Genomic DNA, 13,472 nt, shown 5'->3' with positions numbered 1-13,472 from the left:
AATATACTTCTGTGTTTCCAAGTTTCCACCCACCTTAGTAATCCTCTCTCCTTGCAGGGGTATCCCTGAATTTTATTGTGTCAGCACTGTCAGATTTTTTTATTTAGGGGGGCCATTGATAATGGTGAAAGCATTTACAATTAAGTGTATGAAGCACTGGAATTTTGGCAACAAAATATATTCTTGTACTGAAAGTTAACTGTGGTTGCAGAGAGTACAGAGAGGAGGAGAGGGCGAAGCAGCAAAGAACTGCAGAAAAAAATATATCAAATTCTTCTGGCAGCCAGTCTTTATATGCAACACTGCTGTAGAAATGGATTATTTTGCTGTTGATATTAAGAGCATCGTGCTTATGTAGACAAAAATACCACAAAATTGATACTTTTTAAAAATACAGCACTTCTGGTATGTAACTTAAGGTGTCCCAAATATGTGAAAGAACTGCCACACTTCAGAGCTGACTCAGTCCCCTGAGTTCCAGTGCTGTGCTGCAAGAGACAGGGAAGTTTCTACCTTCATTCCCCCATCCCATAATTTATTTATTTATTAGGGGCTAGCAATCTAATTCATCTTTCTAATGCCAGATCCTGCACGTGTTTGTAAATCCATGCTCTGCTCTCATGGAATGGTTTGGGTTGGAAGGGACCTTAAACTGCAGCCAGTTCCACCCTCCTGCCATGGACACACCTTCCACTAGCCCAGTTTGCTCCAAACCCCATCCAACCTGGCCTTGAATTTTCCCTACCTCTCACTAATAAATATTTTCTGTAATTTAGTCTTTTAATGCTCATATTCTGTCAGAGTTTTTCTGTGATATCAGTGATAACAGCATGTTGTTATTCCCTTTTAGGTACGATGAGTGGGTGAAAGCTGATCGAATTATCTGGCCTGTGGACAAAGGAGGACCAAAGAGAAAACAGAAGAAAAAAACAAAAGTAATTATCTCAATAAGTTTTTTGTAGTACAATGTTTAATGACTGGGTGAAAAAAAAAAAAGGTTATTTAAAAAAAAAAAAAAGGTTATTAAGTCCACAGTCTAGTTTTTTAATAGAGCAGAAGGAGGAAAGTTTTGATGGTCAGCAGTGAGAAAACATTAACAAAAATTCACTGTTTTCCCCTCTATTTAAAAAAAAAATAAAATTCAGTGCACAGTTTAAATTTTTAATAGAGGAGAAGGAGAAAGGTTCTGGTGATCAGCAGTGAAACTTCAATAAAAATTCCTTGTTTTCCCCTCAGAGCAAAGAAGACGGGGAAAAGGACGAGAAGAAGGACGAGGAGAAACAAAAGTCCAAGCGTGGGCGGCCCCCTCTGAAATCTACTCTTCCATCCAACACGTCTTGCAGCTTATCCAAAACAGCCACCAGTGAAGGTAAATCCGGAGCCAGAGGTGCACGGAACAACTTGTCCAATCCCCCAGCATTCCCAAACGGAACCGAAGGTGCATCTGTGCACTCGTGTTCTGGCCTGGAGGTGCCTGTGAGCGGTGCTGGCACTGCCCTGTCAGAGCCTTCCAGTCCTGCTTAACCAGGCAGTGCACCAGCACTGTGAGGAAGCAGATTTTTGGTGCAGACTTGACTCCATAAAAATTAATCCTTTCGATTTTAATTTTAGCAACACCTCGCAGGCAGACGAGACGTAGCTCAGGAATGTTTGATTCTGATAGAGGATCAAACGGTGAGTGATCTCAGTCCTGTGTATACTTTGGAGGTTTTTTCAGTACCATTCTCAAAAGAAGTTTGATTTTTTTTTTTATTTTTTTTTACCTTTTTTTTTTGGTTGGTTTTTTTTGTTGTTGTTGTTTTTTTTTCTTTCTCCTTGTGAACTTTATTGAGGAAGTAGCTGAGCTGACACTGCTGAGGGGCACAGTTTGCTCACAGGAGAGCTGTGGCACAGAAATGACTGTACAAATCATTCCATGTTCTTCAGCCAGAACCTTTCACTCCTGATATTGAACAGGCCAAATCCAGTGCTCTAATGATAGTCTGTATTGTGGGAGTTAAGTCCTCAGCCTCAGTGCTACATCATCCAGCAGAGTTGTTAATTATACACAAATGGCAGCAACATTTTTGATATTTCTAAGCCTCTCTGAGCAAGAACTCAAGTGAAATCACTGTTAGTGCAGGTCCCTGAATAATCTTCTGGTACTGTAGCAATGCTTGCTCTGTGTGTGGTTTACCACTTGTACATAAGTTTAGCAGTGAAATGTCCATATTATTTAGAAGGATTTTATTTTTGATTTTGGTTTTTATTTTTTCTGTTTGGGGCTGCATGGAGGGGAGTAGTACTGATTTTTGGTTTTGTAATCTCAGGTGGGGGAGGCAACATCCCCAGGTTATGGGCATCTGTAAAACTATTTTTGCTACTATAAACTGTAATTCACTTATATTGGCTTATCTGGGAAATAGTAGCAGGAGAATTATAGACATGAACTAAATCATATGACTAAAATCATCATCCAGATGCTCCTTGAACTCTGACAATATCACTACTATTGCAGTTTCATAGAAATTTTAGGTAAAAATAAGAACTGTAGCAAGTGTGCTGAATAATGCAGGATTTTTTAAGCTGATGTAACTCCCTAGATTACTGAAAAAAGAGGGGGGTTTTGTGTGGTTCAAATGAGAAATTGTGTTGTAATTAATTATTTAGGGTGCTGTTTGCTTCTTTTTGAAATTTCTTTAGACTCTGGCACATCTGACAGTGAAGCAGATGAGTCATCTGAAAAGAATTTGAATGAAGAATTTTCTCCAGAAACTTCAGAACTGGAAAAAGGCGAAAAACTCCGTGATGAGAAGCTCGATGAAGAAAACCCAAAGATCCCTCATACTTTGAAAGAAAATGACAGGACTCAAGTGCAGCCACTAGAAACACTGAAACTGGAAGTGGAGGAAAGTGAACAAATAGTTCAGATTTTTGGAAATAAAACGGATCAAATCGAAGAAATCAAAAGAGAGGCTGAAAAATCACCCAAGGGAAAAGGGAGAAGGAGCAAGACAAAAGATCCCTCTCTGGAGAATGCAAAGATTGCTCCAGGAGGCCAAGAAGAGGCAGCAAATGAATCTCTCACAGAACCTGAAAGGTTAGATGGGTCTTCCTTGGACTGTAAAGAAAGTTCCAGCACTACTGAAAGCGAGACAGAACCTTCTACAAAAGATAAGAAGCTTTTGAAAAGGAAAACTCTGGAACAGGCATCACCCGAGAAGAGGAACCGGCGAGAGAGTGAGATGGAAGTGCCAAATATTGTATCTGAAGAGAGGACCAATGAATGTACTGGAGCAGAGGAATGTAGAGGGGTGAATGCTGAGGAGTCCCTCAGAACTGGACACGAGGAGATGCCATCCCTGGTGGCGGAATCGGCCCCGCGCGGTCAGGAACTGAGGAGCGACAACTTCCAACGTCCCCCTGAAGCCGTTGGGAACGTTCCCTTAAAGGACGAGGACGACACGATGCCCCAGATCGGTCCCGAGACTTTGCTGTGCCACGAGGTGGACTTGGATGACTTGGACGAGAAGGAGAAGAGCGGCAGTGAAGACACAATAGCAGAAAAGCCAGAGCCCAGTGCTCCGAACTCCCACCCCTCTGCCTTACCCCCCGCGGTCCCCTCGGCATTCCCGGTGGCCTCTCCCCTGGCCCTCAGCCAGGACGAGTCGCGGAGCGTCAAGAGCGAGAGCGACGTGACCATCGAGGTGGACAGTGTGGCTGAGGAGTCCCAGGAGGGGCTCTGCGAGAGCGAGTCTGTCAATGGGTTTGAAGCCAGCACCACATCAAGCAATTGTAGTATTGCTGTGCAAGAGAGAGAGATGGGAGAGAAAGGTGAGCATTCCTGGGGAAAGTCACTCCCTGCTGTAATCATTTCCAGAGTTGTGCTAAGTCCAGTGTCACTTTGCTGAAAGTTGTTGGTTGTTTTTATCTTCTGGTTGTAGAATCACAGAATGGTTTGGGTTGGGAGGGACCTTAAAGACCATCCAGTTCCACTCCCCTGCCATGGGCAGGGACACCTCCCACTAGACCAGGTTGCTCCAAGCCCCATCCAGCTGGGCCTTCAACACTTCCAGGGATGGGGCAGCCACAGCTTCTCTGGGCAACCTGTGCCAGGGCCTCACCACCCTCACAGCTGACAATTTCTTCCCAATATCCCATCTCACCCTGTCAGTGTGAAGCCATTCCCTCTTGTCCTGTCCCTCCAGGCCCTTGTCCGAAGTCCCTCTCCAGCTCTCTGGGAGCCCCTTTAGGCACTGGAAGGAGCTCTAAGGTCTCCCCAGAGCCTTCTCTTCTCCAGGCTGAACAACCCCAACTGTCTTATCCTGTCTGGTTTTAAATTCCTCTTTCTTGCTTATAAAAAGAGCTTGTTAGAAGCAGAAATATTTGAGTTGTCTTGTGTTTTGTTTTTGGGGTTTTTTCATTTTTTTTTTCCTTCTCATGTAGGTCAAAAAAGACCCAGTGACAGCAGCAGTGGAACACTGGCAAAGAAACAAAAGCGAACTCCAAAGCGAACCAGCGCTGCAGCCAAAAATGAAAAGAATGGAACAGGTACATTCCTGGAGGGGGAGGAGGGGAAAGGTTCTCCTGGCCTGTAAACGTGGATAAGAGCCCACTGTTCTCACTGTTACCCACTGTTTGCAGTGAATGGGACTCCCCTGTCAGGGTTTTTCATTTTTATTCATCAAGATTATTGGTGGTGAACAACTGGAGGGAACTTCTGAGCTCTGTGGTAGCAGAGTTACTGGGAATCTCTTGGCTATTTTATATTACTTAGGAAAAATTACTAATTGTGTGTGTTAGCAGTTACTAAATATTTAACCATTATGCTGATTTTTATATATTACATTGGTTATGAGTTTTGGGAGAGAGTAACTTTGAAGTCTTACAATAGGTGTTTCTGGTGGGGGAAAAAAAATTGCCATTTATGAAGTACAGAAAAATGTTTGATGCTAAAGAACAGCTTTTCAGCCAAAGGAGTTTTTTTTCTTTCAAGTATGTGATTATTTTCTAACTTGCTATAGAAATGTGAATTATTATGGTTCTGTAGCTCATTTTCCATAGATTCACAGACTGGTTTGGGTTGGAAGGGTCCTTAAAGATCATCTCATTCCAACCCCCTGGGTAACTTTACTGGGAAACTGGGTAACTTTATGGAAAAGGAGCCACTTTATTTTATTTTAAAGGAGCCAATATTCCAGTGCAGAAAAACATTTTGCTGTTAATATTAGAATCACAGAATCACATTCCATGTTTTGGGGTGGAAAGGACTTTAAAGATCCTCCAGTTCCACCCCTTGCCCTGGGCAGGGACACCTCCCATTATCCCAGGTTGCTCCAGGCCCCATCCAGCCTGGCCTTGAACACTTCCAGGGATGGGGCAGCCACAGCTTCTCTGGGCAACCTGTGCCAGGGCCTCACCACCCTCACAGGGAAGAATTTCTTCCCAATATCCCACCTAACCCTGCCCTCCTTCAGCTTGAGGTCATTCCCCCTTGTCCTGTCACAGAATGCAGGGGTAATCTTTAAGAAAGGAATTCTAGTGTTTGCTCTATGTTAGAAAGCCAAAATAAGTGATTTAAGATAGTTTATCAGTGCTCTGATATTCTGATTTTGATGAGTTTATTTACTATTTCTGTGAAGAAATTTGACTTTCACTTCTTAACTAGGCCTAGTCAGCCCTTGAATTCTCCTGCACACTTGGGAGTTCAGTGCATGTTGTGTCTGATGTTACACGTGGAATCTGGGATGGTTTTCCCTTGGGTGCACTCTGGCATCTTCTGAGCAAGAAGCAGCTTTTTTTCCTTAATCATTGCTTTTTACTATAACCACTGTTTTTAAAATGTCAAGGTGGGGTTTTTTTTTAAATCCAAATTAAATTCTTCTCATTACAGGACAAAGTAGTGACAGTGAAGACCTTCCTGTGCTGGACAGTTCCAGTAAATGTACTCCTGTAAAACACCTCAATGCAGCCAAACCACAGAAGATTTCTCGGTCTCCTGCCAGAGTGATTTCCCCTCACATCAAAGATGGGGAGAAGGATAAACACAGGGAGAAGCACCACCACCAGAATGCTTCACCCAGAGTGTACAAGTGGAGTTTCCAGCTCAGTAAGAATTCTTTAAATTACTTGAATTAGAAGGAATTTAGAAGAAAACTTGTTCTGAAAGAAAAATGTGCAAATGTTGGGATTCTAAATTAGGTGTTGGCTTTTTATGGCATAGCTGTGGAAGTGTGTTACCCCTCATGCTGTGGCTTACATCCACTTAAGATTTGTTTAAAATGGCCTTAATAAAGCTGTTTTTTCTTCCCACTTTTAGATGAACTGGACAATATGAGCAGCACTGAAAGGATCTCCTTCTTACAAGAAAAACTGCAGGAGATACGAAAATACTACATGTCCTTGAAGTCAGAAGTAGCAACCATAGACAGGAGAAGGAAAAGATTGAAAAAGAAAGACAGAGAAGGTAACTTGGAGATTTGCTTTGTGCTTTGCATGACAAATCAATGCAACTGGAGGTTAAATGATAATATTTTTCAAAAAAAAGTTATAATCTGTTTGTATACATATTTAGAAAGAACATTTGTGGCTTTTCAGAACTTGAACCCTACAGAAATATTTACTGACTGTTTTATAACTGCATGTTAGAAGTTTGGACTTCCTAGTGCAAGCTTGGTCTGAGTTTTCAATCAGGGTAATGACTCCCCTGGGTTATCTCTCAGTAGATGGGTGAGGTTAATCCAGTTTCTGTGAATGGAGCAGTGAAAGCAGTTGACAAAAAAATCCGTGTTCTGAGATTGTGCTGCTTGTTTTTAAACAACATAATGGCCGAGGGAACCATCATTGTGAGCTGTACTTTGATAATCTCGTGCTGATGGGTTGTTTTGTGTGTTTAGTGTCACACACAGGAGCATCCATGTCATCTGCCTCCTCAGACACTGGAATGAGTCCATCCTCCTCCTCTCCTCCCCAGAACGTGCTCGCTGTCGAATGCAGGTGATACACATTTCTCTGCCTTGCCAGCAACTTGCTGCCATGGACATAAATCCTGAAATTCAGCCACAGAAAGCACTCAACTGGTCTGACATTGCCAAGTATATCCTGTACACACTTCCACTGCTGGACTGTACCTGTTCTCCCCTCCCACCCTCTTCTTTTGTTTAATTTACTGTTCAGAGAACTTAAGCTCATTGGTAACTGAAGGTTTGTAGGCACAACGTGACATCCTTGTCATTGTGTTTGGTTTTTTGTTTTTGGGGTTTTTTTTGTTTCTTGTTTGTTTTTTTTTTTCTTAACGCAGAGAAAGGGCACTTATCAAATTTGAAAAGTTATGTCCAATGAAGCATTCAGGTGTTCTAGGGTGATCTTAAAAAAGCAAGTGCACCAAGCAGACATCAGAGTATTAATTACCCGAAAGAACTGAGTAGCTGCTGCACTTTCACCGAGCTGTAGGTAACTCTTGGTGAGTAGTTCCTCTTCGTGGAAGCACTTGCTATACAGAACTGCCAAAGTATGTGTTCAGCAATGTGCCCAGTTCTAAAGGTGTAAATGGGACAAAATAAATTGTGAAAGGAAGTGTAGTTGACTGAAAACTACAGTTGTAATAAGTCTTCCACTTTTTATAGGATTTTTGAGCACACAATTATGCAAATATTTTAATGTTTATTAATGTTTACAGTGGAATTGTGAATAGGTTTTCAGTGGACTATCTTATCCCTTGACAAAAATATTTTGTCTTTTTTCTATGTAATTTCAGAGTTTTTATTTTGTTACAAAAAGACGAAAAATGAAATATATAACAACAATGAAGTTATTTAACAAGATTTCTAAAGCTGAAATTTTTGTGTAAAATAAGGTATCTTGCAACTTGTTAAATATATTTATTCAGACATTGGATGTTGTATTTTTATGTATTTTTTAAAATATTAATAAAATTGGAAAAAAAAAATTCTAGGTTAGTTCACTCTTTGGATAAAACATCCTTCTCAGTTCTGGCTCTTCAGGAGGAGTTATCCAGTAGCCATTCCTGTACTTCCAATGGGTCTGTCTACGTGTCCTCCCCCACACAGATCTATCAGTGGGCATCTGGCTTAAACTAAACTTGATTTGGAGACTTTGGCAGTCCTAGTACTTAAACCTTGTTTGGAGGAACCAAATTTCTTGGGTTGCCCTTAAGATCCTTTGTCACAAGTTCTTCTGTTTGCTGTACTGCCGAAAAAATTTCTTATCTCCCAAAGTTGAGATGCAACAATAAAGTAAAAGCAACTGTGTGTGCTCTGTCTGTGGATTGTCCCACGGGCAGATGCAGTTTGTAAATAACTCTTCCAAAAACCATGTATTTAAAGACAGTTTGCATATACATTATGTATAAAAGTGATTTTTTTAATCAATTTTTTTATTCATGTTTGTACATTGAAAGGGGGTCTGGGCCCCTTTTTCTGTGTTTAATATGCTGTAGAGTAAAACCATAGATGCTCTAGACTGTATATCAGGATATTTGGTTCACACGGCAGAGGGTCAGAAGGAAACACTAGTGATGGCGTAGCATTACTAAAATTGATGTTTCTTGAAATTTCATTTTGCAGCATTTGTCAACTTGTGATTCCAACTCCTTCCATTTTCGCAGAAAATTAAAGAAAAAGTACTCTTGTAAATGCACTTTTTCTGTCTTTTCTTAAGCAAAGCAGAACTATTTCAATGTAAGATAAATATGGAGCTCACTAGACAGCGCTAATAAAGGCCATGTTTTAAACATAGGCTTTATATTCTATTTTTATTTAAGTGATTGTTCTTGTAAATGTCTGGGCTTAACCTAAATAGGAAAATTAATCTCCATAAATTACTGTAAAGACTTTTTCCTAAGAGCTAACTTTTACTGTTAATCTTACAATAGCTACGAATAAAAAGCTATACTCATTCAAAAGGAAGTAACATGGGTCACATGTTTAATATTTGCAGAAGGAAATTGAAAATCTGGTGAAATAACAGGATTAATTATATCTTGTGCAGATATCTAACCTGTCTACACACTGTGAGATCTCAAACAGGCACATACACATACCCAGCACAGAGGATGGAGGAGCTGAGCCCGTCCCAGTGTGTGTTCCCAGCTGACTGCTGCTCCCTGTCTCTTAGGAGTGTTTCAAACACTGCATGGAGAACTGAAGGTATGATTCCATAAGACATGGAAACCATTCCGAGGGGTGATTGCTCCCTGATGTAGAGAATTTGCTTCCTTCCTGCTCTTCCCACCTGCTCACCTCGCACTGGTCTCATGGAAACACCCACACCCCCAAAAACAACTCACATCATTGTTCTGGCAGGACACAAAACCTGCAGAAAAAGGTGGACTGGCAAAAAGGTGGACTCCCCCAGATTTTATCCTTCTGGGAAGGAGCATATCATTTAACCAGTTTAGTCAGTAGATGTTTGCAGTAGTTTCCTGTGATGTTTAAAAAACCACCGGGAAGAGAAGATTAACTGGGTATCATTGGGTTATCCTGGATTAAAGATGAAATCAAGAAGAAACCCTAATAAGATCTATGATCTATAACTTTACTATAATCCCTTTATTGATGCTTTGTTGACAAAATAAATCCCAAAGCATCTTCCATTGCCTTGGATGAAAGCTTGTGTTGTTGAAGACACAGCATTATGATTATACAGAATTGGGATTTTTTAAAAGAAGAGTTTAGATGTCATGTTTGCAAGAGCAAGCAAAAATCAGGCATCCTCTTGGCAGTGTCAGTGCTGTTCTCCTGCCTCCTGATCTCCTACAGTTTTTCCTCAAAACGATACTTGTTTTATTTCAAGCTTGCTTAGGAGGTGAGAACAAAATTATGGTCTCAAATACTGTTAAAAATTGTTAAAAAGAACAGGGCTGTCAGAAAATTGGACTCTTCCCTCACCTCCTGCAACTGATACAAAGAGCTGTCAGATTTCTGGCAGAGTTCTTACTTTCATATGAGCATATATCTGAAAGCTGGAAGAAACTTTGCAGGCAAGGGTATAAGGTAAGAAAAGATTCATTTTCCTGCTTGTTTTGGTTTTTACTTTCTTTCCATAAAGTGTGTCAGCTGCACCTTGTACTGGTGAGTTTCTGTTTTCCTCTAATGTTTAGCAACACCCAGTTAAATCTCTGCTTGGTTTTGGCTCCTCCATCAGATTTCGTGTGTCTGAGAAACTTTCTCTTGCTTAATCTGCCTGAACAGCTGAGGCAGGAGAAGCACAGATGTCAGAACAATAATAACAAGCCATTATTTCAACAGAGGTGAAGCAGATTTCCAGTAGTAATTATCAGTGAAAGGAAAGCATAACAAGGGCAAAGAATCTGTGTCTTCACGAAGTAAAATGTGTCTGACCTTCATGGGAGCAGAAAATCTTTAATTTGAAGGACAGCAGCAGGAAAGGTGATTAAATCACTTTTTGTGGTAATGTGCACACTTGAGTCTATAATTTTTTTTTTAAAGGTGCAGTATCAGAATAGACAGAAAATTTAAAAATAGCTACATATTGCTTTATGTAGAGGGGGCCTTGTAGTAAAGGCTGCCAGAATTACTCAGGAAGGCTTTGATGTAGATCTGGAAAGAGAATATGAATCTTAGGATTGTCAACTCTTGTGCCTCAGTCAGACCATCCACTGCTGAGAAATCCTCTCTCCAGACAGGTTTGTCAGCCAGGTGGAATTTCACATTAGAAAAAATGAATGTTCTTATAACATGTTCTTCTTTTCCCCATTAAAAATATTCTTGGATGGCTGAAGCAGCCAAATGGATTTTCTGGGCAGCACCTACTGGAATTCTTTTACAGCAGTGAGTCTGAGAAGTGCTGTTGTCTTCTTTTTAAGAAAAGAGCAGGTTTGGTTTGATGGCTTGAAACAAATCTGACATGAGCTGAGAGCCAGATTTAGCAGCAGAGACAAAAGATGAATCTGTTAATAAAAGTTTATTGAGCTGTTCTGTGCCCTTGCCTTTACAGAAATTATGCACTAAAATTTCAGTTATTTTTACTTCTCTGTACTTGGGATTTTATTATTTGCAGGATAAAGGCCACCTCTGGAGATGTGAGGAACATCATAAAGCAGTGGAACCAAAGAGGATGTTGCCAGAGACTGATTCACTGTAATTCCAGGGTTTAGGAAAGACATTTTATATAACTAGCTCTCACTATTAAGCTATTGCTCTCAAATTTTGAGAAAACCTGTCATTCTCCCGTATTACCAAACACCAAATAGGATGGGTTTTTTAAATGGTCTCTGTGAGAGTTTAAAATTATTCACCTTTATTAGTTACCATTAAGTATCTGGGATTTAATGGGGTTTTGGAAATCTGTGAGTTCCCCAAATTCCACAAGGATTTATTAGTCCCATCCATTGCTTTGGAGGAATATGGAAGTTCAGTTTTTTGTGTTACAGTGTTACTGGTCTGAAGATGTGCTGGTTTTTAGTGCCTGGAGTGGTGGGTTTTGTGATCAGCCACAGCCCAGTGACAAACACTGTGTGGTCATTGAAGGAAAACTGAAAAGATAAGGCAGAGTTAGTTGTGAAAGCAGACCTTGCTAAGAACAGGGCTTTTCTGGTGTCTTTTTTTGAATTATCTTTGCTATTTATGTTGCTATTCCTGCTCCTTCCCGTTCCAGAGGAGCTCTGCTTTGTTTCAGAGCAGGACTGTGCTGGTTGGTGCTGCTGCAGCTCCCTGCTGTTCACCCCAGTTAAAACCCCTGTGCTGTTGCTTCTCCTGTACCAATAATTCACAAACATGAAAAAGCGTCTTTGACACTTGGCCTTAACTCCCAGCACAGCTCCCTCAGTGCAGCAACCACAGCAGCTTTGCAGCCTCACTGGCTCTGTTTCAGTGTTCCCAGCAAAGCTCTGCCCCAGAGCTCTGTTACACTGTGAAAACCTGCAGGTTTATCACTCCCCTGCTTAACTCTCCCTCAGAGCCTGTTGGTGAGGGACAGTGCTGTGTTTTTGGGGATGTCTGTCTCTGCTCCTCAGAGGAACCCTGACCACGTTCCCATCCCAGGCAGTGTCTTCAGCTATTTCTAAACTCCTCCTCTAATCCCTCATCTGGGTACAGCTTGACCTAATTTGCCAAGCTCCTGCCAGCTATGCCAGTTTCATAAGGAGGGGTAAGATGTGGAATTTGTGTGGAACACTTTGTTATTTTGCACAAGAGTGGTTTTTTTCTTTCTTTTTTAACGAGGCACTTGTTTATGTGTATGTGCAGCTCGAAACCATCTCTCTTGATGCTCCTTTATTTCCTGAAAATGACTTCCCTTGTGCATGGGGAAAGTGCAAAGCTATTTAAAAAGGGGGGAAAATAGAAGATGAATAAAAAAAAAAAACACCCTTGATTCCTTCTGCTCATGCTCTGTTTCCCACCCTGCAAAGGACCATCCCAGTGGCGTGGAGGGAGGGGCAGAAGCTCAGGAGCAGTGGCTGAGCTGGGCAGGAGAGCCCCTCTCTGACAGGGAAGTACTTTGGCAGTGGAACTAATAAGGAGCAATATTTTATGTTGGTCTGTGCAGGTATTTGAGTGTGTTTAACTCAAGACTGTGAGAGCAGCCCCACTTAATCCTGTGGGAATAATTATAGGAATGTTATTCACAGGCAGTGCAGGAGGGGGCTGATTTTTGTGGCTGAGGCTTGGCTGCTGCTGCTGCAGCTCTCGTTGTTTCCTGGTTTTTCTTTGGAGAACTCTGAACAGTTACCATGAGTGTGATTTCTCTTTGGTTCAGAGACACTTTGCAGCATCCCTGGGCAGGGTAACACATCTCTGTGTCTTTGAACAATCATTTGGTGTTACACGTAGCCTGGAGCTGGTTTCACATAAAGCCTTTGTTGCTGGAATGTCCCAGCACACAGGGACATGTCCCCTGCAACGTCCTGCCTTCCCCAGGGATGTGTGGGCAAGCAGTGAAATGTGTTGTCTCCTCTTCTAAATCAACCCATATTTTCTTCTCTTTCCTCTGGGGAATCACAGGATGGTTTGGATTGGAAGGGACCTTTAAGGATGACGTAGTTCCAACCCCCTGCCATGGGCAGGGACACCGTCACTAGCCCAGGAATCAGACCTCAGGCAGGCTCTGTTCCCCTGGGGCTCAGTCTATCCTTGTTTCCTCCCCAGTGGCCAAGCCCATCTCAGCCTCCTGGGCTGGGGAAGGGACAGAGGCCCCTTGGTGCCTGCCCAGCTTTCCTCTCCACATGGGCTGTCGGTCCTTGTCCTCCGTGTTCCTGATCCAAGGCCTTGGCTGGTCCTGGCTCCGGCACATCCCACCTGCCCGGTCCCCATCACCCACCTCTCTGCAATGTCCCATCGCTTTTCTGCCAAGGCAGCATCCAAGGAACACCCTGCTGAGCAGCAGCCTTTTGGGATGCCCCAGGACTCCCTGTTGCCTTTCCATAGGCTCAGGCAGCCCCTGTGTGCATTTTGGCAGGTCACTGCAGGCTTTGAGCTTTGCTTGTGCCCCAGGAGTCTCTGTGTCTCAGAACA

The 13,472-nt window shown here is 42.1% G+C and overlaps 1 protein-coding gene across 4 annotated transcripts in view; it reads left to right on the top strand.

The window, feature by feature from the left end:
- ARID4A (AT-rich interaction domain 4A) overlaps positions 1-8,735 on the top strand; it is a 46,926-nt gene extending 38,191 nt beyond the window's left edge. For 2 of the 4 annotated variants that reach the window (XM_064659518.1, XM_064659515.1), the window contains 8 exons: positions 851-935; positions 1,237-1,438; positions 1,612-1,674; positions 2,683-3,813; positions 4,426-4,530; positions 5,873-6,088; positions 6,299-6,445; positions 6,876-8,735. In XM_064659518.1, the coding sequence (XP_064515588.1) occupies positions 851-935; positions 1,237-1,438; positions 1,612-1,674; positions 2,683-3,813; positions 4,426-4,530; positions 5,873-6,088; positions 6,299-6,445; positions 6,876-6,979 (2,053 nt within the window). In that variant the 3' untranslated portion in view covers positions 6,980-8,735. The remainder of the gene's footprint in view (positions 1-850; positions 936-1,236; positions 1,439-1,611; positions 1,675-2,682; positions 3,814-4,425; positions 4,531-5,872; positions 6,089-6,298; positions 6,446-6,875) is intronic. The other 2 variants (XM_064659516.1, XM_064659517.1) reach the window with 2 other exon arrangements.
- The last annotated feature ends 4,737 nt before the right edge of the window (positions 8,736-13,472 follow it).

The sequence above is a fragment of the Pseudopipra pipra genome, chromosome 6 (assembly GCF_036250125.1).
Source record: "Pseudopipra pipra isolate bDixPip1 chromosome 6, bDixPip1.hap1, whole genome shotgun sequence".
Lineage (NCBI taxonomy): Eukaryota > Metazoa > Chordata > Aves > Passeriformes > Pipridae > Pseudopipra > Pseudopipra pipra.
Note: the sequence above shows the minus strand (reverse complement) of the source record. Positions and strands in the feature narration are given on the sequence as shown.